We start from the raw sequence: 22,106 nt of genomic DNA, 5'->3' as shown, positions 1-22,106 counted from the left end.
ATGCAGTTCACCAATATTACAGTGACATTGGCTGTGAACGTTGTTCTTCACGAATAAGTTAATTTTCAATTGTTCTCTCAATCAGAACGGTGATTGAATACACATTATTGACCGTGCGCATGCCGTACTAAAAGTAAGACCTCAACGTTTGCACAGGGTGAAATGGCAGATTTAACACTTGAAAATGTCCACGTGGTTTTGGGAGTAGCACAAGAAACAAACGAGACGAAAATAAAGGGAGTCACATCAAAAGGTACAGACAATGGAGTTGAGATAATGTTGTTGTTGTAATTTAGTAGAAACTGATAGAAAAAATACGCTAACGATTCGAGGTGGTCCTTGTGGTTATTCTGTCACTTAGACATATTCCTGTCCTGATTATCAAGAAATACATATATACACACACTTACGGAGAATGTTTAATCAAAATTTAATGAAAAAAAATCCTAATACGTAATATCTTACATCGATATAAAATGTTTACAGTCACTGTAAGAGGTAAGACATTCAAACTTGCGGCGTCAACTCAATATACTACTACGTTGTTAAAATTCTTTCTGAGTAGGTTTGTTTTCACTGACACGTTAAATACCGAGTGGACCCCGGGCCGTGTCAATAGATGTGTGGCATCGTGCATTACCCGTGACTGTTTCATACTTCAACGGCGGACGATCAATAAGTTATTTTAAAATGTGAACCCTAACAAATTGTGATGTTGTAATATTTATACTTTTGAAGACAGCAGAAAAAAGGATCAGAATACAAAATATTTCGAAACCGTCAGAAATTCTATGTGTTCGATGTTAGATTTTAAAAATCTCATGGTAACGTTTATGGTTGTCCTTTACTTGTTTGTTAGTCTGATCTGAACCGAAACCCTAAATTAAAACCGTTCTTATGTAAATCTTAACAGATTTGCTGACAAGAAATGGTTAGTTAGTTCTTTGGACTCGTGGAGACGACCATCTTCATGGTATCGTGTAATAAAACAAAGATAATTGTTATAATTTCTATTGCTATGGTCAAAAATTGTAATGATTTTAAATCTTGACTGAGAATTCAATGTCATCCTTGATGACAGAAATGCTATGGTCAAAAATTGTAATGATTTTAAATCTTGAATGAGAAATTCAATTTCATCCTTGATGACAGAAATGCCGCAGGACTTGTTATGATCTTACCTACATTTGTTATGAACTTTGTTCGCCCTATCGAACAAGAATAAGTGAGTCCTAAAAGTCCGAGGTCAGGCAGTCGACTATATTTTCAATATGGCGGATTTCAACAGGTAAAACACATAAATACTATAGCAAAAGTAAAGTTTCAGTTATAGTATACAGGAATTTAATGGCAGAAATGCGTAAAATGATGAAAGCGGTTAGCTAGTCTCATGAACAAACAGAACTTTTTTGCCGTGACGGAGTGTTAAAGCGGAGTGTTAAAGTGTTAAATGTATTTATACGAAAACTTTCTCAAACTCTTGCTGTTGTGATAAGTCGACTTTTTACCAACAATGCATTCTAATATCATGTAGTTTGCCCCCCCCCCCTTTCCCAACACAAGAAGAAAACAGTATATAGGTACCAAGATTTACAGCCGTATTAATAATTCTTTTACAGAGAAGTTAAGACGTTCATCGTAGTTTCCCGTGGTCGCATCATGAATCTGGTTTGAAACTAGAACGATGACACAGTTCAGGTGGTGTAATCTTGATGACGTCAAACGGTTACACTTGTGACTCGGTTACATCAGAGCGATGATGATGACTAACGCCGACGCGACTCCCATAACACCAATTGCGTGGATGGACAGAATAAAAGTGGCGACACTCGACCCCTGTGGACAAAATCATGTAAAGAGAGAAAAATATGAATTGATGAACTACTCATTGGTAAGGATCTTTTGAGGGTTTTGCATCGAGTTGGCTGAATGTCTTTACTTAATTCCAGCAAGTATGTATCTTACGTCACTATCGTATTACGTTTAAGCGAAAAGGTAGATCTATATAAATTCAAATGTACGACGTATAAACTATGTGATCCTCTAAACAGCCTCGCTAAAGGTGCAGACTGAACCGGAGAAAACATGAAGCAGCCAAAACCTTTAAAAGATTCATAACCTTTGTAAATTTCAGCTAAAATGCTGTTAAAATGATATATTTTCTTGATAAAATGTAGTTCATCAATTAACAGCACGCCCATTCTCCGACCACTTACCGGCGGTGTCGGTTCCTCGTCGCTGATCAGCTGACGAACTGATTCCCGTTTGTTCTGCTGCATTTCGTACTGCTCTATACGTTTTTTACGAGCAACTGCCGAGAACAAGAGAAGAAAAGTCCTGCATTTTAGAAAAATATGCCCCTGACAAGCGCTACCATGGCACGCCTGAAAGTCAGCGTGTTCCGATAAGACTGTTGAATACCGGACCAATATTCCGCTGTGGTAAAATAAAATTTTGTCTCAGAGATGTATTGGTATTTATTCGCCATTAAAGTCATCCTCCGACGAGATTTATTTCTCTTGTGACGTTTGTTCAAAAATAAAAGTAACATGACTGCAATCTTTTGCTTGTTTGATATCTCATTTTGGCGCTATGGTTTAGCTGCCCAGTTACCCTTCTACCCGTGTCCAAGCATTTTCTTATTCAATAAATGTTTCTTCTTCCTTCTATGCTTCGGTCACTATGTAATATTTTAAAGTACGACTTTACCGTTTTTCGGTTATTTATTTCGATGTGTTTTGTTTGGTCTCTCTCTCTCTCTCTCTCTCTCTCTCCTCTCTCTCCTCTCTCTCTCTCTCTCTCTCTCTCCTCTCTCTCTCTCTCTCTCTCTCTCTCACACACACACACACATCTACCTCCGTTTTCAGCGACTCCTATGACGAGCTTCAGAAGGATGTAGGTAACTGCATTTAATAACACGTATCCAACCATGATCCAAAATGCATACTCTGGCAGGTCCATCAATGTCAGGTCGATTCCCAGAAATACGCAGGCAACTGACAAGGGCGAGAGCAAGGACGTGATTAACTATGATCTGATCAAATCATGGTGATTAACTTTTGAAAACATTCTCATAATTTTTGACATATGAGTGGAGATTATGATTTATTCGTCTCACTTACGTAGGGGTAAAAGTCCTAGCCGTGCCATCGCAACGCGTCGTATACAAACTGTACAAATGACAAATGAATGTTATTCCGGACTAATCGTCTGCTGTCATTTGTATATTATTAAAAATCACACATATCAGTCGGAACGTTGGCACTTTTTATTTAATTTTGGAAGTTGTACGAAAAAAGTCGACAAAAAGGGCACGGGGAGATGTGAAAAGTTACAGCTAACGAAACTTTGATGTTTTCGAGAGGAATGAAGGAGACCATTGGATCAATTTATCAAGTTTCTATACAGGGCATGTGACCTGAACATAAGACATCAATGCGCCATGAGCGGCCAAGCCGCGAGAAGCGCACAACGGCGACCATGTTGCTTTTGTGCAGTGGGTATAGTACCAATGCAAATGATGACCTTGTTATCGGCCTGTCGACATACATTGTGGATAATGGAAAGGCAGATTCGAGGTTTGTCTGCGAGATTATAATTTATCTTGATAAAACCAGAATAAAGTAACTTGAAATGCGACCGACCGTGGCATTCTCTCTATGTACTCGGTGCTACAGACCCTACACAGGCCATTCCTATGTATTCGATTCATGATCGGAAAGGATCTAGAACTTCGGCTACAATTAAAAACAGTTGGCCCTTACCAAGTTCAATTGGGCAACGAATGATCTATGTTGCTGAGAGGCGGTTTATACCAAAATAAACTGTTCAGCCTATATATCTCAGAAAACGCGATTTTTGTTGTAGATGTAGGCCTATGTGATTTTGAACATAAAAGTTCAAATAAATCTGAAAACACGAACAGGATGAGTATTTTATCACTTTCAACCCGTCAATCGAGAAACTTACCTGCTAAGATATACGCTGAAGTTCCAATAGCCCAGTGAGCCCAATTGAAGTATGGACGACTGTGAGAAATAATCAGAATACATACAGCACAGGTAAGCTCATATAGGCTGTACAACAGCCCTTACTCAGAAACAAAATTCATTTCCGATTACAGTATGGCTTTTACACTGAGGAAAAAAAACCGTTATGAACAATGATTCGTCAACTCGATACACAAGAGGCCAGTTGTGTTTGAAAGAACCGAAAAAGGCGAGACCGAACATTTTACACTCCCTACACAAACTCACCTAATCTTTTAAAAAAAAAGTATCAAGCATGTAATAAGTAAATGCAGAGAACGAACATTACTCATATATTTGCTCGCCAAGTAAAATTAACTTACACCCAATCATGGCCACTATTTCTGGCAATAAAGTCTATGTTTTGAAATTATGACATTAAATTCGGTACTTATCTGAGTTTTAAAAGACAATAATGAATGGACCAGGACAATTGGATGTTAACGATGTCGGGGCAGATATTTATCATAGCAACCCAGACAGACAGACAGACATGCAGACAGGCATGCACTCAATAAGAATTTTCTCAGTATATCTACAAATTATGGATTGATCTTGCATTACTTACAAACATATCGGAATCGATCAGTTAATTTACTTACTGACCAGTTTTACAAGACCGACAAAAATACTTTTACATTGATATATTATAATGATTCTTACTTCTTGGTTCCCGGATGCGGTCTGAAAACGGCCAATAGTGGATTAGTAATACCGAGGGCGGTTGCCGATATGCCACAGGCAGCGTGTATAAAGACCGGCTGCGAAAGAGAGATAGGAAGATGGTATAAGGAATGCATATTTGGAGTAATAGCTATATGTAAACGAGTTTCTGTATTCAGATTGTGCGCATAAACACGAAAAACTGTTGGATAAGATTTCCCTTTATGTAAGAACACGTTTCTTACTTGATGCCATGATACAGTGAAGAAACCGTCACACTGAACACTTAACAAGAGAGTCGTTGCACCCCCCCCCCCCCCCTACAACGAGTGAACTTGATGAACACATGCTACGTACCTGGGTCATTAATCGATAATGAACAAAACCGCCGACGAAGACAAATATTACCACAAAGCCAGCCACGAAACAAAGAACATTTATGATCATGAAGAAACGATGCATCTGTGAGAAAGCAAAATATAAATAAATAAATAAATAGATCGTTTATACTCCGTAGCCATCTTTTAAGTTCGCTTTTTCCTTCATACAACATTCATCATCTGTTTATTTTTACTTCGTTTCGGCATGTGACGCAATTAGAAGTAACAGAGGACAAACCTTTCCACTTTTTGTATAAACATAAATATCAATTTCTAATATTGCAAGTACATCTTACTGTGTAATGTTACAATGTAGTATCGCAAGTGTGATCATTGTATCAAGAAAACTATACAAAACAGTCTACAACCAACAGCAGTAACAATTTCCATTCTATGTATGAAACATGGCCAATTAGTACTAATTTGCATGCATAAAATTATCTACGCATTCTGCCAATCCACGCAAAAGTATTTGCAAAGTCTCCTTTGTCGTTTTGTTTGCTTTGTTTTTCTTTTTTTGTTAAAACTTACGGCAAACCACACTTTTTCTCCACAGAGTTTAGAATTCGGCCACATTATTTTGAAGTACTTCGCTAGGATAATGGCGATGCTGGCACAACCTATCCATCCGAATATCATCAGACTTGCTGCAAAGGAGAAATAAAAGTTATCATAATGATGATACGCAGGATTTGGTGAAACGATTTTTCTTTGGTACACAAATATCACGACGATAAGAAATTATGGGAACTTGACAGAAGCTTTGTGTCAGTGTGAAAAAATTTTCGGAGATTCGATTGAGTAAGGTGAAATGTGTTTTGATTTCAGTTGATAAAGCACACGGAAAATCACGATGGTTGGATTAATGCTCTTTCTTATATAGAGAGGGGAATTTTGTTTTAATCATACGAAATTGCCCGTAATGGGTCACATTTTTGGGCTTGGTACCCTTATAGTTCTATATTACTCGTGAACCCTTTGATCCAGTTGAGCAAAGAGTTCTCTCTATAAACAAAATTATTTCACTTGTAGGAAATGCATGGTGTTACTATGTATGAGCAGTTTAGAATAGAACTCGTTAAAGAACCATTTAATCTGTATCCAACAAATTATGATAAGTGTGTGGCATTTAGCATATAAAAAAACTACATTCAGTATAAATTATCACTTTCTGTGTATAGATCTTTAAGTTAATAAAAAGTTTATCTCTTTTTAGATCAGATTAATTTGATGTAGAAATGTACTGTTTTGTCTCTCGGTGGAAACTGAGCACGTAACACTTTGCGTAGCTGAAATAAAGCAAGAAATATCCATTGCCAAATGTTTTATATTTCAATTCAGGTAGTTCGATCCTCGACTCTGAAAGACTTAAACTTCTGCTCAAAAATCATGGTAAGGAACCATTCACTTTCGAAATCAAAAATGAAATTCAGGGGTCACCATATGAAAATTGGTACTGGAGGAACAAATTGCCAAATATTTAGCGACACTTGACATTCAAAAAATGGTCAAAATGGTCGCCATTCAAAATGGCCGCCATCAAAATGGTCGCCATCCCTGTGCTAAAACTACGTGAGTGAAAACTCTCTTTACTCCGTGAGCATAAAAATGAACCACAACAAGCGGCAGACCAAAAGAGTATTGTAAAAGTGAGGCACATTCTCGCTTAGGGCAGTTTGCGCCTCAAAAGTGAAGACTTAAACTTTTGCTTAAACTTTCCTTAATGAAACTTTTGACCATTCTCTTACCAAATAAAAAAAATCAGGGGTCACCATCGTGTAAAGATTGGAATTAGAGAAAAAAGTACCTAACATTTACCGATATTTGAAATTAAAAGTGACCGTCATCCCTGTTACATGTATTAACTCTATGGGGTAAAATAAAAAGTCGATTTTTTCGAAAACTAAGATGGTGAAAATTTGTCTTACTGCAAGAGCTTTAAAATGAGACCCCCGTAAGTGATAGATCATAAAATATTTAAAAATCGAGTCCATTATCTATCTCAGGGGCGCATTTTACTGACCTTAAGGTAGTTCGCGCCTCGAAAGTGAAAGACTTGAACTTTTGCTCAAACTTTCCTTGAGGAATCGAGGAATCTTTCCACCATTCTCTTTCAAAATCAGAATAAAAATCGGGGGTCACCCTGCAAATTTGGATATTAGGGAAACAAATAACCCAATATTTACCGATATTTAAAATTCAAAATGACCGCCATCACTGTGTTGACTCTATGGAGAAAAAATATTGTTTTCGAATTTCGAAAAACTAAGCGGATGAAAAGTTTTCTAACACCAAGCGCTTTAAAATGAACCCCTACAAGTGGTATATCAGAAAAGAATTGTAAAAGTTTCAGAGTCCAAATTGTGTCCCCGAGCTCATCTTTGTCAGTCTGAGTAAGAATGGGTCCTTGCCACACATTAAACAGCATTAGTTGCTTTTAACGCTTTTGCCAAGTTGTGTAACATTATAAAGACAATATATTTGCTTATTTGCTCAGTCAACTTCTTTATCGTAAGGCAGTCTAAATCTTAATCGATACTCACCGTGGCATTTCAGCAAAATTGGTCGCTTAGCAACACCAGTCACGATAGAAGCGACGTTGAAGTCAATCTTGTCAGGTGAGATGTACGGCAAATTCATGTGTTTAGTTACACGAACCACATCTTTAAAAAAATGTTACACATTTGTCATTTGTCTACCTATAGTTCATTCATTCATTCATTCATTTATCCAGCTATCTATCTGAATATCTGCAATTTGGATACAAAGATATCCTTGTTTGATATTGACAACAAGCTTTTGATCGGCATCAGAAAAAGGCATCTTCGCAAAGAGTGTGAGGCCACGAATACGTATGGAAATTACAACAATAGCGCTCGTGTGACTTTGAAGCAAGGAAGTGTTTACATGGGTCGGTCATCACTATCACAAAACGCCTTTAGGCTGAATCCCGCTGTCGTAGCATGACAGCTTGAGAGAGATGGTCAAAAACGAGGGTTTCAAGAAATCATGACCTGCTGCTTTGCAAAAGATTAATCAAGCGATTAAAAAGGAAAAAACGAATGGTCTTTTTCTGCCTGTACATGTAATGCATTCATCTAAATAAGATTCGAATCTCCGACGGGGAAAAGAACATTTTCAGTAGGTTTCTCCCCAAGAATTAAGGTCTATCTCGAAACTGCTACCGAAAAGTTGTAGTCAGCAACTCATAGTAAGAATGGTTGTGATAGGCCTACTCCAAAATGCATGTGTCTGCACGTTATTTCCTTTATATGTACAGACTCTAAACTCTAGGCGAGGTTAGAGAAGTATGGAGACAAAGTAAATACTACGAAGAGACTTACCGCCCATTTTTATAGCGCCGGTCAGGGGAATAAGTAGATAATAATCTTCGTCAAGATCAAACTCTTTCTGATCAGCGCCCTCTTCTCCTATTAAGATGGTTTTGGGCAGAGTAAAGCGGCATTGGACCACGGAGTTGTAGAAGGAAGTCACCTCGTCTGTTACGTCTGGTCCCTACGGGATAAAGATACATTCAGTGTTATTACTGTGTCCCGTTTCCTCTCTAACCATGCAAACGCGACAAAATTGTTGCACACTAATATGCGGTGCTAGTAAAACAAATTACCTGACATATACCGATCTTTGAAATTCAAAATGGCCGCCATCCCTGTGTTGACTCAATGAGGAAAATGCAATTTTCGAAAAACTAACAAGGTGGAAATTTTTTCTCACCCAAGAGCTTTAAAGGTATACAGTCACCTGTAATCTAAATATGCCCATTTGTGGTCAAAGGGGCGTTCCTTGGTATCCAAAATGCCCATGTGAGTCCGCTTAAAATCTGTGATTGGTTAGATTTTCTCTTTCCATGGTAACTGTGGCAAAATTGGAACAGGTGACAGTATACTTTTAAAGTGAGATGCCACAAGCGGTAGTTTGGAAAAGATTTTTTCAAAAAAGGATCCGAGTATCTATCTACATTTTGGAGGGAGTGGATTCAGTATTGCATGGGATCCAGTCGCCAGTTGAGTGAACTTTACATATCATGAATAACAGTTTCACAGAGAAAACATGTCGACCAGTCCCCAAATTACAACCAACGTGCCGAATGCAAAGATTTGTGTACTCACTGTCGGTGCCGCAACAGGATTGTTGTGTTTGCCTTCATTGTATGAATGGGCAACGTAAAGATCACCTCCAACGTACGAACATGACCACACGTCATCGTCTCCCTAAAGACAGGGAAGTGAACAAAAAATACAAAATATGGGTCATAATGTTGAAATTAGGCCAGAGTAAGTAAATTCTTTGTTTCGCGTCCACTCAAACTTGTTAAAGTTATGCGGGGTAAGGGTTTAAAACACATGACGAAATTTACAAAAAATCGATTCGCCATCATTACTACTTATCTCTGCTTATCCTACTTAGCCTGCTTATCTCTTTAACGGTGCACTGTTGGAGGATAAAATTTTGCTCGACCACAGGCTTAATGGTTGCAATTGAAATGTGACTGCTATAAGGAAGCATTTCATCACTGCGTTGTTTAGCGGCAGAAGATCATCAAGAATGGACAATTCTGCCAGAAAAAGTTTGTGTTTTGTTCGTTTTTTTCCCCTGTGAAACTCCGAAAACCTATGCGCGCGGACGCGAAACAATATAATTAATTGATCTGGCCTCGTGAACAAATATATATATATATATATATATATATATATATATATATATATATATATATATATATATATATATATATATATATACTTATACTTATATATATATATATATATATATATATATATATATATATATATATATATATATATATATATATATATATATATATATTGCATTTTGTTATTCCGGCAAACTTAAGGTTTCAAGTTTCAAGTGACTACTAGGGAAAGTAAAGTGTTCAGTGCAAAGGTCCATAATGTTATAAAGATGATTTACTTTTAAGTGTAAGTATGTCTGTAACTAAAGTATGACTCATCATAACTATCATTTGACGGTAGTAAACCACCCAGAGAGAGGGGACAGACAGACAGACAGACTGACAGGCAGACAGAGAGACAGACAAATGAAAAACGAAAAAGTGCATGTGAACTTGAACTTTCCGCCGGGAAACGATACTTAACTAATTCCCCGTTAAACTTACAAACTTACCAGCCCCGAACAAGTCTCTTTTCAAAAGACAGACGAGACGGCTCAAAATATAATATAGACAGATGTTCAACTTGTGCTCAAGAACGAATGACCCACATTACATGCACACTACGATAAAAATTTGAATTAGGCCATACCATGTACTCGTCTTTGGAAAATCCAATTGCAACGCTGGAAACTTTGGGTAGCGCCACTTTACCAAGTATTTCAAAGGTGAACGAGTTTGAACCACTGACAGGCTTCCACGTGACCATGATGTCACAGTCGTCTGCATCCTTGCAATTGGCTGGCATCTGGTAACAACCTTTAGAGGTCCCACATTCTGTTGACGTCACAAGTTTGTCCTGCAGTTGTCGATAAATAAAAAAGGGAAATTTGCTGCATAATTTAGCTTGTATGTCGGTCCGACATCGGCAAATGCGACAAGACTGTCGGGACAAAATCAAGAATTCAGAAAATTTAATATTATATACTGTAGAAAATAATTTTTATCCATTCTTGGAAAGCCTTGAAATTCAAAGAGTTACCGCGGCGATGTGATGACTTTTGGCGGGAAAGGACGATGGGTAGTGTAGAGACAGTGGAGGGTCATGAAATCTCCGTGTGTAGAGGCTATAAACATCACGTGACATTCCAGGACGTCAATACGTTTTAAGTTCCTGTCGCCCTCTAAATTTAGGCATTTTGCACCAACTCTACGGAATACTAATTTTTTCGGAGAGGAACTTTTGGATGTCATAACTTGCAACTCTGTTTATCGCTTCTTTGTCAGAGATGAATGATCCTGCAACGTAAAATTAACCGCCCTCTACAGTTAGCATCCGGCGAGGAGAGAGAGAAAGAGCTTGTCGCAACAGAACCTCAATGAAACTGCAACTAAATTTTCATCTATATGAAAAAGAACCTTATCTTTATATACTTTAAATACGTAAGACTTTATTTTAAAGGGTAAAAACTCGTTAACGATGACTCGACGATGTCGATAATTTTCACCGTGACAATTTCTCTATCGATATTGGATAAACAAACTGCAAAATAACTGAGAAACAAATATTTAATCTAATTCGAGATAATGTCTGACTATTGCGTGGTGATGGAAGGTGAAAGTAAGCTACTAGTTTACTTTTCCTTGATGAGAGTATGGAAATGAAAAATGTTCTGTACCACTACTATTGTTTATTTCTGTGCTACTATGAATGCAATATAATACATTTCAACTCATACAATTATCCCAAAATACATTTGTAGTTACAACCATGTCACATATTGCTGACAGCCGTTCATAACATGAGCTTTGAAACTTCACTCAATTTTAAAAGAAAGATGGAGTAATTTGTACTGACCTGTGCACACACCAATCCATGCAAAATCAGGAATGTTATGATCCTGATCATCGCGACTTGTAGGTTTTCTGTGAACGGTGAAAATGTGTTTGGTAAATATTAATGACTATTCAAGGGAACAAGAGATGCAGCGCACTATGTAAATGTTGTAATGTTAGAAACACTATCAACGTCGTTACTTTGATCGTATAATTGTTTGCAAAGTCTGGAAAATGACAGAATGTGTTGTCCATGCTTTATATCAACAGAATGTTTTCTTTACTTGGATATTGTCATTTAGGGTGCTCAAGTCGAATGGATGTGACTATCAATAAATAGGGTGCTCGTGTCGTATGGATGACACTATCAATAAATGAATTTATGTAACAGTGCTGATTGTAGACTTGGTTCAAGTCTGTGATTTGTAAATGTTTGAGTGGGATGAACGCGATGATTTGTGTTCTGTTTTCATGTGAAACGCGTGAGTGGGGTGAACGCAATGAGTGGCGTGAACACTATACAGGGGAGTTTCTCCCATGCAGAATCCGGCGGAAACTAACTCACGACTGCGCAGACTCAAATGTAACGCGTTCAATCGCTACGAAATACCTGGCCTGGGCTGCCAAATTCCAAAGAGGTTTGTATGAAAAAGGAGAGACACATAAGAAACTACTGCAAATGATTTATTTTAAAAATTCACCGACTTGAATCAAGTCTATGCTGATTGTAGAATGGTTAATCCAAAAATGTCGATCATTATGTCTTCATGTAATACAAGTACCGAATTTTTTGGTGTTTTTTTCCCAAAAATATCCTCCATTGAGTTTTGTCTATATTAAATTTTTTATGCCTTATTTTGCGAATTTCAAACTTCAAAATAACTTCTTTAGTATAAGTTATTAATTTGATCACACTGTGGTCCAGGCTCTTTCTTTACATTTACGAAACATACTATACACTTTCCGATGCAGGCAAGTCCTGTAGCAGATCACGTATTTCTTGCTGTGGTGTGGGGATTTTAATGTATACATATTTTGGAATCTCTGATAGTATGCATTCATGCAGCAGTCCCGGTCACAGATCGCATTAGTTGTGGATAAGTCCATACTGTGGCACTGAATTCGGGAGTAAAACCAAAATGGCATTCCTAGTCGCTGTCTTCGGTATGCACCGAATATAGTCCGATAAGCTGACGCCCTTATAATGATAGGGAGGATTTCAGTGTTGACAATCTCCTATCAGAGTAGCATTTTTTGTGTGGCCAACATTTGATCAATTTGAACTGTCAATTCACTGCAGATGTTGTTCCATGTTGTTTTACGTAGAAGCTTCTGAAAACAATAACAATGTTTAATGGTAAGCACTCAAAGATGAGTTTGTTATATTGATGTTGTGTCATTTTTTTCTATACGCATAGAAAACGTCTGAATATCTACGCCGCTGTACGGTGGCTACAGCAGCTTTTTTATCATGACCAAAACTATCATTTTTCCCCTCAAACCTCTCTAAAAGATTCTTGATACAGCCATAGATGGACATCTCTCATTTAATATAATATCATCACTGAATATGTTATTTAAAAAAATGACAATCGTAGGGGGTCACTACCCGCTCTAAGGAACATGGATAACATTCGTTGAAACAACTATGCGAGATATATATATATATATATATACACACACACACATATATATATATATATATATATATATATATATATATATATATATATATATATATATATATATATGACAGCATAGAGCGCGAAACTCTGAGTCACGACTCAGTTACTTTGTCACTCCAGTCAACCCTGAAGTACAAATCGCTCTGCGGAATGACCGCATCGAGCACTTTCTCAACCAGCGCGTACAACCTAACCTACCTACCTATATATATATATATATATATATATATATATATATATATATATATATATATATATATATATATATATATATATATATATATATATATATATATATATATATATATATATATATAGATATATAGATAGATAGATAGATAGATAGATAGATAGATAGATAGATAGATAGATAGATAGATAGATAGATAGATATATATATATATAGATATATATATAAGGAAAACCATCGAACAAACTTTTTGTCACACACACATATGTACATGGAATGACAACAGGCACACAGCCAAAAGGGCGACTACGACATTTGAAGCAACGTTTACAAAAGACATCAAATCACCTGATAGAAAAAATATGAAGGCCATCTGTCAATCATCATCAACTCAATGTTTTGGCAAACGTATTTATAGACATTTTAAATTAAGGAAGTCCTTTATGCCTGTCATGTATTTTGAAAACTTAAGAAATAATGAAATTCTGCGCTTGTATAAGCCATCAGTATTCGAGTTATTGTCCCATAAAAGTATATGGAATAGCACAAACACACAGCAGGAAAAACTAGATCAATAAAAGTAATGATAGTATGTATCTGGGACACACTGTGGTATTAAGGTTCATCTATTTTGTTTGTCTTCGTATATCTGAGAGAAATTAAAGCTGGCATTCGATCTGTCTTCAACAACACATGAAAGGAGGTTGTACCACGACTTTCCCACAACCGACTGAGTGAAGTGACGTGTGAAAAGGGAAAGAAAGTGAGTGGCAAAACGAGGTCAAGGTTCAATACAAAGAATGGGTCAACACAAAGGGCTGGCGCAGCTTGCAAAAAAAAATAAAAATAAAAAACAACATCTTCCTCGCCTATCTGGCGACACTGAATGCACGACCAGCCAAGGTAAAAGGGGCATGTGAAAAGGCACTGAGGTCAATAAAGTGAGTTCTGCTGCCATGGGATCTTAAGAAATGGTACAGATCAGACAGATGGGCGGAGACATCCCTGCTTGAGTAATCTTTTACACTCAAGGACAAATCGTTCGTACTGCCGGTGTTTGAAGGTATGCTCAGTGAGGCTGTGAACCTTGCCACAGCTCAACACACTATTTCAGTTGTCAAGAGACATTACATCGCCTGGAGTACATCGCACGTGTTATGAAAACACTATATGGTGTCAACCCCGTTAGAGAAAGGGTATAGCTAGACATTTTATGCATAATTCAGCGTCAACCAAGCAATTGTAACATGATTGCAATATAGTCATTCTTTGATGTGGGCGACACTGAGACTGTAACAAAGAAAAACATGCAAATTCGAGTGATGACGTCAGTATCTTTGATGAGAAAAATTTCGAGTTCATAAATCACCAAATCAAAGTTACCGATGGGTGTAAACACGTGTTCAAAGTGCAAGAAGTGGCTACCAGTAAATAAATTGTTATACATTGCGAACAAGTATACGTAAACAAATGAATCACCAGTCTTTAATCGTTGTGAAAGGTAATAACTGTACACGCGATGGTGACATACGTTGACTGTAAGAACAGCAGGTGCTGCCAACTAAACTGTTCGTGCAAAAAGGTGTTCGTGCGAAGTTTTTCAGCGGGCGGGCAAATTTCAAAACTAATCGGCGGGCGGGGATCGAGAAAAAATCGATATTTACTGTGGGCGGGGAAGAAATTTCACCATTTTCTGTGGGTAGGGAGAAAATTTTTGACAGTGGGCACCGGAAGATACGTAAAGGGAGGGGAAAGTGGCGTGGTTGATAGAACTTGAGGGAAGATTTAGCGCCTAAGGGATGGACCATTAGATCTTGGGAGGGGGGGTGGTCACAATGAAATTGTGAAAATTTTTTTTTTACTATTGTAAATTTCTGAAATTTTTTTTTTCCAATTGAGATTAGCTGTGCAAATTTTTTTTTTCAGAGTAAATTTTCAGATTTATAATTTTTTTTTTTAGTTCGTCGCTGTCTGAAGATAAAGAGGGCAAAGATGTGGTGCCAAGCACCACAAGCGGCCACGAAGCGGTCACGGGGGGGGGGGTCAGGAGAGGGGTGTCCCCCTGCTGCTGTTGGAGCTTTTGAAAAATAGAGATTAAAATGGTGTTATTTGGTGGCACTTGGGGAGTATTTTTGCGGGGGGAGGTCAGGAGAGGGTGTCCCCCTCCTGCCGTTGGACCTTTGAAAAATAGAGATTAAAATGGTGTTATTTGGTGGCACTTGGGGAGTATTTTTGCGGGGGGGTGGTCAGGAGGGGGTTTCCCCCTCCTGCTGTTGGAGCTTTTGAAAAAAAGAGATTAAAATGGTGTTATTTGGTGGCACTTGGGGAGTATTTTTGTGGGGGGAGGTCAGGAGGGGGGTGTCCCCCTCCTGCTGTTGGAGCTTTTGAAAAATAGAGATGAAAATGGTGTTATTTGGTGGCACTTTGGGAGCATTTTTTTCGGATAACTCATCTTCCTCTGAAACATGGTCTTCTTGCTCCTCAGTAGCTTCCTATAAGTTTTGAAAATTGACTATTTTGGTTTCCTGGCTTCCCTTTCTACTGCGTGGTGAAATGCCTACATTCACCCCACCAAACATCATGCATATCTCATGATTTACAATTGATTTTGACAAGCTGAGAAGCTAAAATAAGCTAAATAATATAGTTAAATTTGCATATTTGTGTTTTTAGAGCAATTGATGCACTTTTTTGATCAAAACTCTATTTCGCTGTAGCAGCATGTCCAAATTGATTGGATGTGTATAGATGTGTTGAAATTTCAATATTTGTCTTTTTAGGACAATTTATGCCATTCATGGTCAAAAAATCTGTATTCTCTGAAAGGGCTTGTCCAATTTCTTTGAAATTTGCTACACAAAAACGATTATTCATGCAGATTTATTCAGTATTTGCTATCGAGAAACTTTCAAAGTTCAACCTTTTTGTGTGTTTTTGTGTTGGGATTTGTTGGATAGATGGCATTCTACGTAGTGTATTGTTGAATGTTAAACCATGTGTTGCTGTTGTTTTTTGAGGCTGTTTTTTGAGAAAAAAGAATTGAAAATGCCTTTTTAAAAGCAAAATAATACATAATGACTTGATATGTTGTTTTATTACTATTGACGTGTTTCTACTTGTTCACCCATTCTTGCATTCATCATTGCAATAAAATGCTGTGAAAAAAATGAAACTGATGTGGCCTGCATCTGTTTACCTTGATCTTAAAAGGCAAATACAACTTTCAGTCTTGACAACCATACCATAGTTTCAATGTTTTACCTAGTGTACCTGCTTGGTTTGTACGCAGGAAACAAGTAGAAAACAGGCTCTATAATTTCATAATTTTCAAGTGATCAGAATACAAAAGTCCTGAAAAGCTAAGATAATCACAACTTCCAGTATAAGGGATACAGTCACTCTAAATGTATAAATTACAATTAAAATGTGCCTGGAGGATGTACTAAAAAATACAGAAAGTTGCTTTCTGTCGGTAAAATCTAAAAAAAATTCAAATTTTAAAGACTTTTGCAGATTTTTTTTTTACGCCTTTGTCTTCTGATTTATTTTTTTTTTATTTTGCAAACTAGTTTGAGATTTTTTTTTTCCTAACTTTTTGCTCTGAAAATTTTTTTTTCTGTTTTTGACCACCCCCCCCTCCCAAGATCTAATGGTCCGTCCCTAACTTAGAGGGGAGCAATGTTCCAAGCTATACTGCCAGCTGTTCCCATGGTTTGCGTTGATCTGGGTTGCCTAGTAGGCATCTAGTTGGAAATGGGAAATTTCAGCAGTGGGGAAAGGGCAGAGGGGAGCTTGAAATGTTGTGGGGCGTGGGGAGCGGGCAGACTCAGATACTGGAGGGCAGCGGGCATCAAAATTCAGTGGGAGGGCACATTTTCCGTGTATGCCAGTGAGAGGGCAGTTACGAACAGCTGTACTTTCCCCTCCAAATTTTAGGTCAAGGTCAAAAATAAGAAAATCGGCATATCAACCTTCAAAACATGTTTTGTGACGATTTTGCGAAATTCATGAAATTTACCAGTTGGCGGCACCTAGAACAGGTTCCATGTTAACATCGAACAATTAATTTGATACGTTTAGGCAAAAAAAAAAAAAAATATGTGAGTTTTCAGTAACCCGACCTACCCTTGAAAAACCCACCCTGAACATTTTTTTCGCATTTTTAAAATTTCGAGTAAATTTTCTGAATTTTATCGTATTTTTTTGGTCTCAGCCTATAAAAAGAAAGATAAAAAAATCTCCTACCCCACTTTGTTTTGAAGCATGTTACCGAATCGAAAAACGGGTACAGCAGAATATAAAGGAAAATGCTACGAGACAGATTTCGAAGATTATGAACCCTTAGACAAGTCAGTAACTTTGAATGCAAGGTAATAGACTTATCGGCGTGTAGTTGAACTTTCGCGGTCGAAATTTGGCGATCGCGTTGGCACCTACAGATGCCCAGCTTTCCGATACAACCAAAACATCACAAAAGGCTCTGACAGGACACGACCGACCGTATACTCGTATAGCTGTCATCCTAGTCTCAGCATTACGCATAAAAGTAACAGTAATGCGTACGATCTGCTGAAGTGAATATAATTTGCAAACTCACCGACTTAAACCAAGTCTCCTTTATTACAGCTTTCTCGAGATCGACAGCAAATGTACATGATAAACACAGTTGACAGTTGTCAAGTTGCCTATGTCACTCATATACTCTATAGAGAGGGGAGTTTGCATATATTTCACAAGCATCCTTTCCCACTGAACGAGAATATGGCAAATTAGTTAAATTGGTTTAACTGTTTCAATGGAGATTCGCATAGAAAGCATATTTAGACTGCAATGACAGAACGAAGGGGCTCTTTGTCATCCAAGCACATACAACATAAACACATTTCATTTTCAGAAATTATTTTCTATCAAATATTTAAGTATACCGTTTCATGAGATCTTAAAGCCCCCGTGGCTGTATCTTTCCGCATTGTGTGCACTAAAAAATACCATCAAACTTCGGAAAGATGTCTTTGAAATGTCACCATTTCAATCCTTGGCAATGGATTCCAACAATCAATCGTTCACAGTTTTTGTGTATGCCGCCCCCAGTGGCCATGACTTGCAAGTCGAAAATTATTCAGTTTTAAAATATAAGTTGCTCGTTAGTCGCAAATGTTTGAAAATTGTCCTGTGATCACACTTCAATAAGCATTTTCACATAAGTTGCTTTTGATTTCAAACTATCTTATCGAAAAAATAAAAAAAGGATACAGCTACTGGAGCTGCGGAAACCTGTCAACCTCGCGAGGAATGCGTGATTAATCCAATAATTCCAACCTATGAACTTACAAAATGGTTGGAATGCGAAAGGGTGCGACTGGTACCTTAAATCACTTGGGGCGTGGTGATTGTCGCTTGGTGGAGCGGGTTATTGATATTCGCCCGTCTCTGTGATTGCTGAACTTCACTTAAGTATATTGTATATTGTGGGAGAATGATTCAGCAAAAAATTATCGTCGTCAATAGGAGTTTCAAATGCATTGCTCCTACATAGGTACAAGAATATTCTTGACTTTTACATTCTCGTACAACTTTGATTGTGGGCGACTTATAATCGACGGGAAACCTACACTGCAGTCATGTGCAAACAAACTGGACAGATGAATGTGTTGGCCTGCTTACAACATGGTAAAGATACAACCATTGACATTTTACATATATGGTTGTATGTATTGGTGTTAACGAATCATCGTTGTGTATCAATGATATCGTTGATAAATTAGTGAAATAGCACATCTTTTAATCGGAGTATCTATACTGAAAAGTTAGATCAGTGGAAGGCCTCTCAATTAGCAAGCTGCCTTTTGGTGACTGACGCAGATACACAATGAACTTCATAGTTTCGTCCACAATGATGACCCCCCCCCCCCTTCAGTGGCAACCTTGACCGCGGACTGGTCCGAGGGCAAACTTATTTTATTCACATGATTAAAACGACAAAAGGACCAATTGAAGCTATTTACACAATATTTGCTGTTGCTACTTGTTCAGTGCATTGTCGTCGTGACTCATATAGCTTCCCATAGATATGATGCTTTACACGTTGTGACAGTAAACAACGCGTACACTCAGGACGTTTTGTACGTAAACCTCCTTGAATGGACTAACTTGCGCATGCTCAGTCTTGACTGGCTGGAGTTTCTATGACTTGCGTTATGTACACGCTATTAGTGTGTTGACAGGTCACCACAGTCGCTACCCTAGGTACACTACTTTCCTTTTACTTTCAACATACTCAACGCAGCAATGTGTTCAAGACGCAGCTTGTTTGCCAAAACTTCCCCTCCTGAAACCTGTGCTATAGACCTTCAAAGACCTCCGTATGGTTGAACCTTATCATTCACTACAATGTGATCAGATCTGTCACGTAAAAATGTGGTGAAATTGGTTGGATAAGGCTATGCCCGGATAGGTGACATCAGCGCATCATCTATGCTACTTTAAATCTTTCAAACGCCTTTAATAGAATTTACTCTCGCCTGTTGTAATGGGTAAGTCTCCAAGCACAGTGATCATGCTATTATGTTGAAGATATTTACGGTCACGAGTTGCTGTTCAGTTTAACTCTTTTAATGACGATTCGGCCTACTTGTGAGCGCACACTACACCAAACAACAACAAAGAATAGAAAACTCACATCAGGTCCCACGCTGTCAGTGAGTGACAGTATAACTGAGAGAAATAGTAAGGCGAAGCTATCCAAACTCGGAGGAATGCAGAGATGCAGTATCCAGAGATAGTTTCCGCTTTTTTTGTTTGTCTGTCGTGTATTCGAACGTTCACGCTAGCGCGGAAAATAGCAGTGATGCCTCAACGACGGACTGGTAGAAGTCACAGCCTAAACGGTCTAAAATTTATCAGTAAAACAAACTAAACTTGTTAGAATGAAATAAATAACAACAAAATACGGATCTGACACATCTGTTTAGGCGGAGTGCTAGATGGTGCGTGGTATTTAAGTAACTAAAGTCGTCCCGGTCTGACTATGATGTAGTGTTGGGGTCAGTTGGGTTCCTAACGTTGTAATTCATGTCTTTGTGTTTAACGAAGCAACAACCATAGTGCATGTCGCTTGCTAGACAACAAGGCCATAGCGTATTGGGTCATCACTAGATCCCCTCAAACTTTTTCAACGTTTTCAAACAGGCAAAAGCACAACTAACTCCGTGTATTACAGTGACTAACTCAACATCTAAACTCAAAAATGGAAATTGGCACGCACAAACACATATATTATGTACACAAGTACCTTTACTCGCCTGTTAGAGAAGTCGATGATTTCATTATATATATTATTGCAAAGCTTCAGTTAATCATGTTTCATATACCCAGTATTAATCTGTATTTTGTTGAAGACAACGGTAAAGCTGTGCCTTTCAAGAAGAAGTACAATGACGACAGAACAAAACGCTCCGCAAGCTACACAACTTGGCGCATTCTCAAGTATCAACGCACAGACAACTTCCATGCAAGGTAACCGAATCAGGCCGCGCAGTTCTCATTTTGAGCTCATTTTCGTAAGTTTATGACATGTTGCAGTAAAGCATTTCCAACAAACTAATGTTCTTACCTCTAGTCTTCAAGGGGATCAAAATGATGTGAAATTCGTGAAGGCTAATTCTGCCAGCGGGCGATACTTTCCAAGGTGTGTCCCAAGTACAACGTGGAACCGTTGAGTGTACGGCGGGCGTTGTCCACCGTTTTTTTGTTTTTTTATAACACAACCTGACCGGCTATGTATTTGATTCGCTTCTGTGTCGATAGACCCGCGCCCGCACCTATTGAAATACGAGACAATAGCCTCTCCGTTAAAGAAAAGTGTCACGTGAACAGTACTTGTATTTTCAAAAAGTTCAATATGAACCAATACACAAAACAAAGGCACTTTCGTTCGGCGTTGTAAGCGTGAGCTTACTTCTTATGGACATTTTCTTCTTCATTTGTCTAAAGTCACAAAGTATATTAAATATGTAAGTGTATAGATGATAAATAACAATTGTCTTTTTGAGAAAGTGGTGTTAAGCGGGCAGAACGGATTATATTATTTACAACATGTTCGCGGTAAGTCCGTTGGGTTGAAAAAACGCGTGCTATGAATCACCCATGACCTCTACAAAAGTGTAGAAGGCCCTGTTCACGAAGGATATGAGTCGGGGTCTGGAAGCGAGCAAACAAACTAACAATGAACAACTCTCACCTTATGCTGGGTCAAGCATTGTGTGCAGGTTGCGTATTTCAATTTCTCCCAAACTCAGTCTCGTCGAACAAATGTTGTCGTAAAACCACAAGCCTCTTTGCGGTACCTGTAACATGTACCCTGCGCGCCTTATAACAAATAGAATTGTTTGCGTAACTGAAGGGATAGAACCTGGAAGCCTGGCCTGGCACTTTATCGCAAACCTCTCCCGGAGAATGTTTATGTGTACTTACTCTAAAAGTGTGGACAGAATTGGGGCAGACAGGTCTGTATGATTTACAACGATCGTCGGTGACATCGTTATGCCACAGACGGCACCTTCGGAAAGTTTCAGCCAATTTTGATGATTCGTGATTTAAAATACTATTCACGAAAATTGTTTGATTTGGTTGTTTGAAAATGCGAGCTTTGTTTTTTGTTCAGGCTCAAAATTGCAG

The 22,106-nt window shown here is 38.1% G+C and overlaps 1 protein-coding gene across 1 annotated transcript; it reads right to left on the bottom strand.

Moving 5' to 3' along the window:
- Window positions 1–406: 406 nt before the first annotated feature.
- On the bottom strand, window positions 407–21,164 carry LOC139138448 (putative ferric-chelate reductase 1). Its single transcript, XM_070706834.1, has 13 exons — window positions 21,043–21,164; window positions 11,578–11,645; window positions 10,372–10,578; window positions 9,202–9,303; window positions 8,416–8,587; window positions 7,615–7,734; window positions 5,603–5,718; window positions 5,049–5,153; window positions 4,692–4,789; window positions 3,970–4,028; window positions 2,856–2,996; window positions 2,217–2,311; window positions 407–1,836 (listed from the first exon to the last, which is right to left on the bottom strand). Exons 2-13 carry the CDS (start codon window positions 11,626–11,628, stop codon window positions 1,744–1,746), a joined length of 1,359 nt encoding a protein of 452 aa, XP_070562935.1. The 5' UTR covers window positions 11,629–11,645; window positions 21,043–21,164; the 3' UTR covers window positions 407–1,743.
- Window positions 21,165–22,106: the final 942 nt, after the last annotated feature.

This window comes from Ptychodera flava, chromosome 8 (genome assembly GCF_041260155.1).
Source record: "Ptychodera flava strain L36383 chromosome 8, AS_Pfla_20210202, whole genome shotgun sequence".
In the NCBI taxonomy this organism is placed as follows: Eukaryota; Metazoa; Hemichordata; class Enteropneusta; family Ptychoderidae; genus Ptychodera; species Ptychodera flava.
Note: the sequence above shows the minus strand (reverse complement) of the source record. Positions and strands in the feature narration are given on the sequence as shown.

Coding starts and splice junctions, on each gene's coding strand:
- LOC139138448 (XM_070706834.1), bottom strand. CDS start 11,628: ATGATCAGGATCATAACATTCCTGATTTTGCATGGATTGGTGTGTGCA. Junction 4,029..4,691: donor CCGCATCCGGGAACCAAGAA/GTAAGAATCATT, acceptor TATTTCTCACAG/TCGTCCATACTTCAATTGGG. Junction 2,312..2,855: donor AGGAGTCGCTGAAAACGGAG/GTAGATGTGTGT, acceptor TGTTCTCGGCAG/TTGCTCGTAAAAAACGTATA.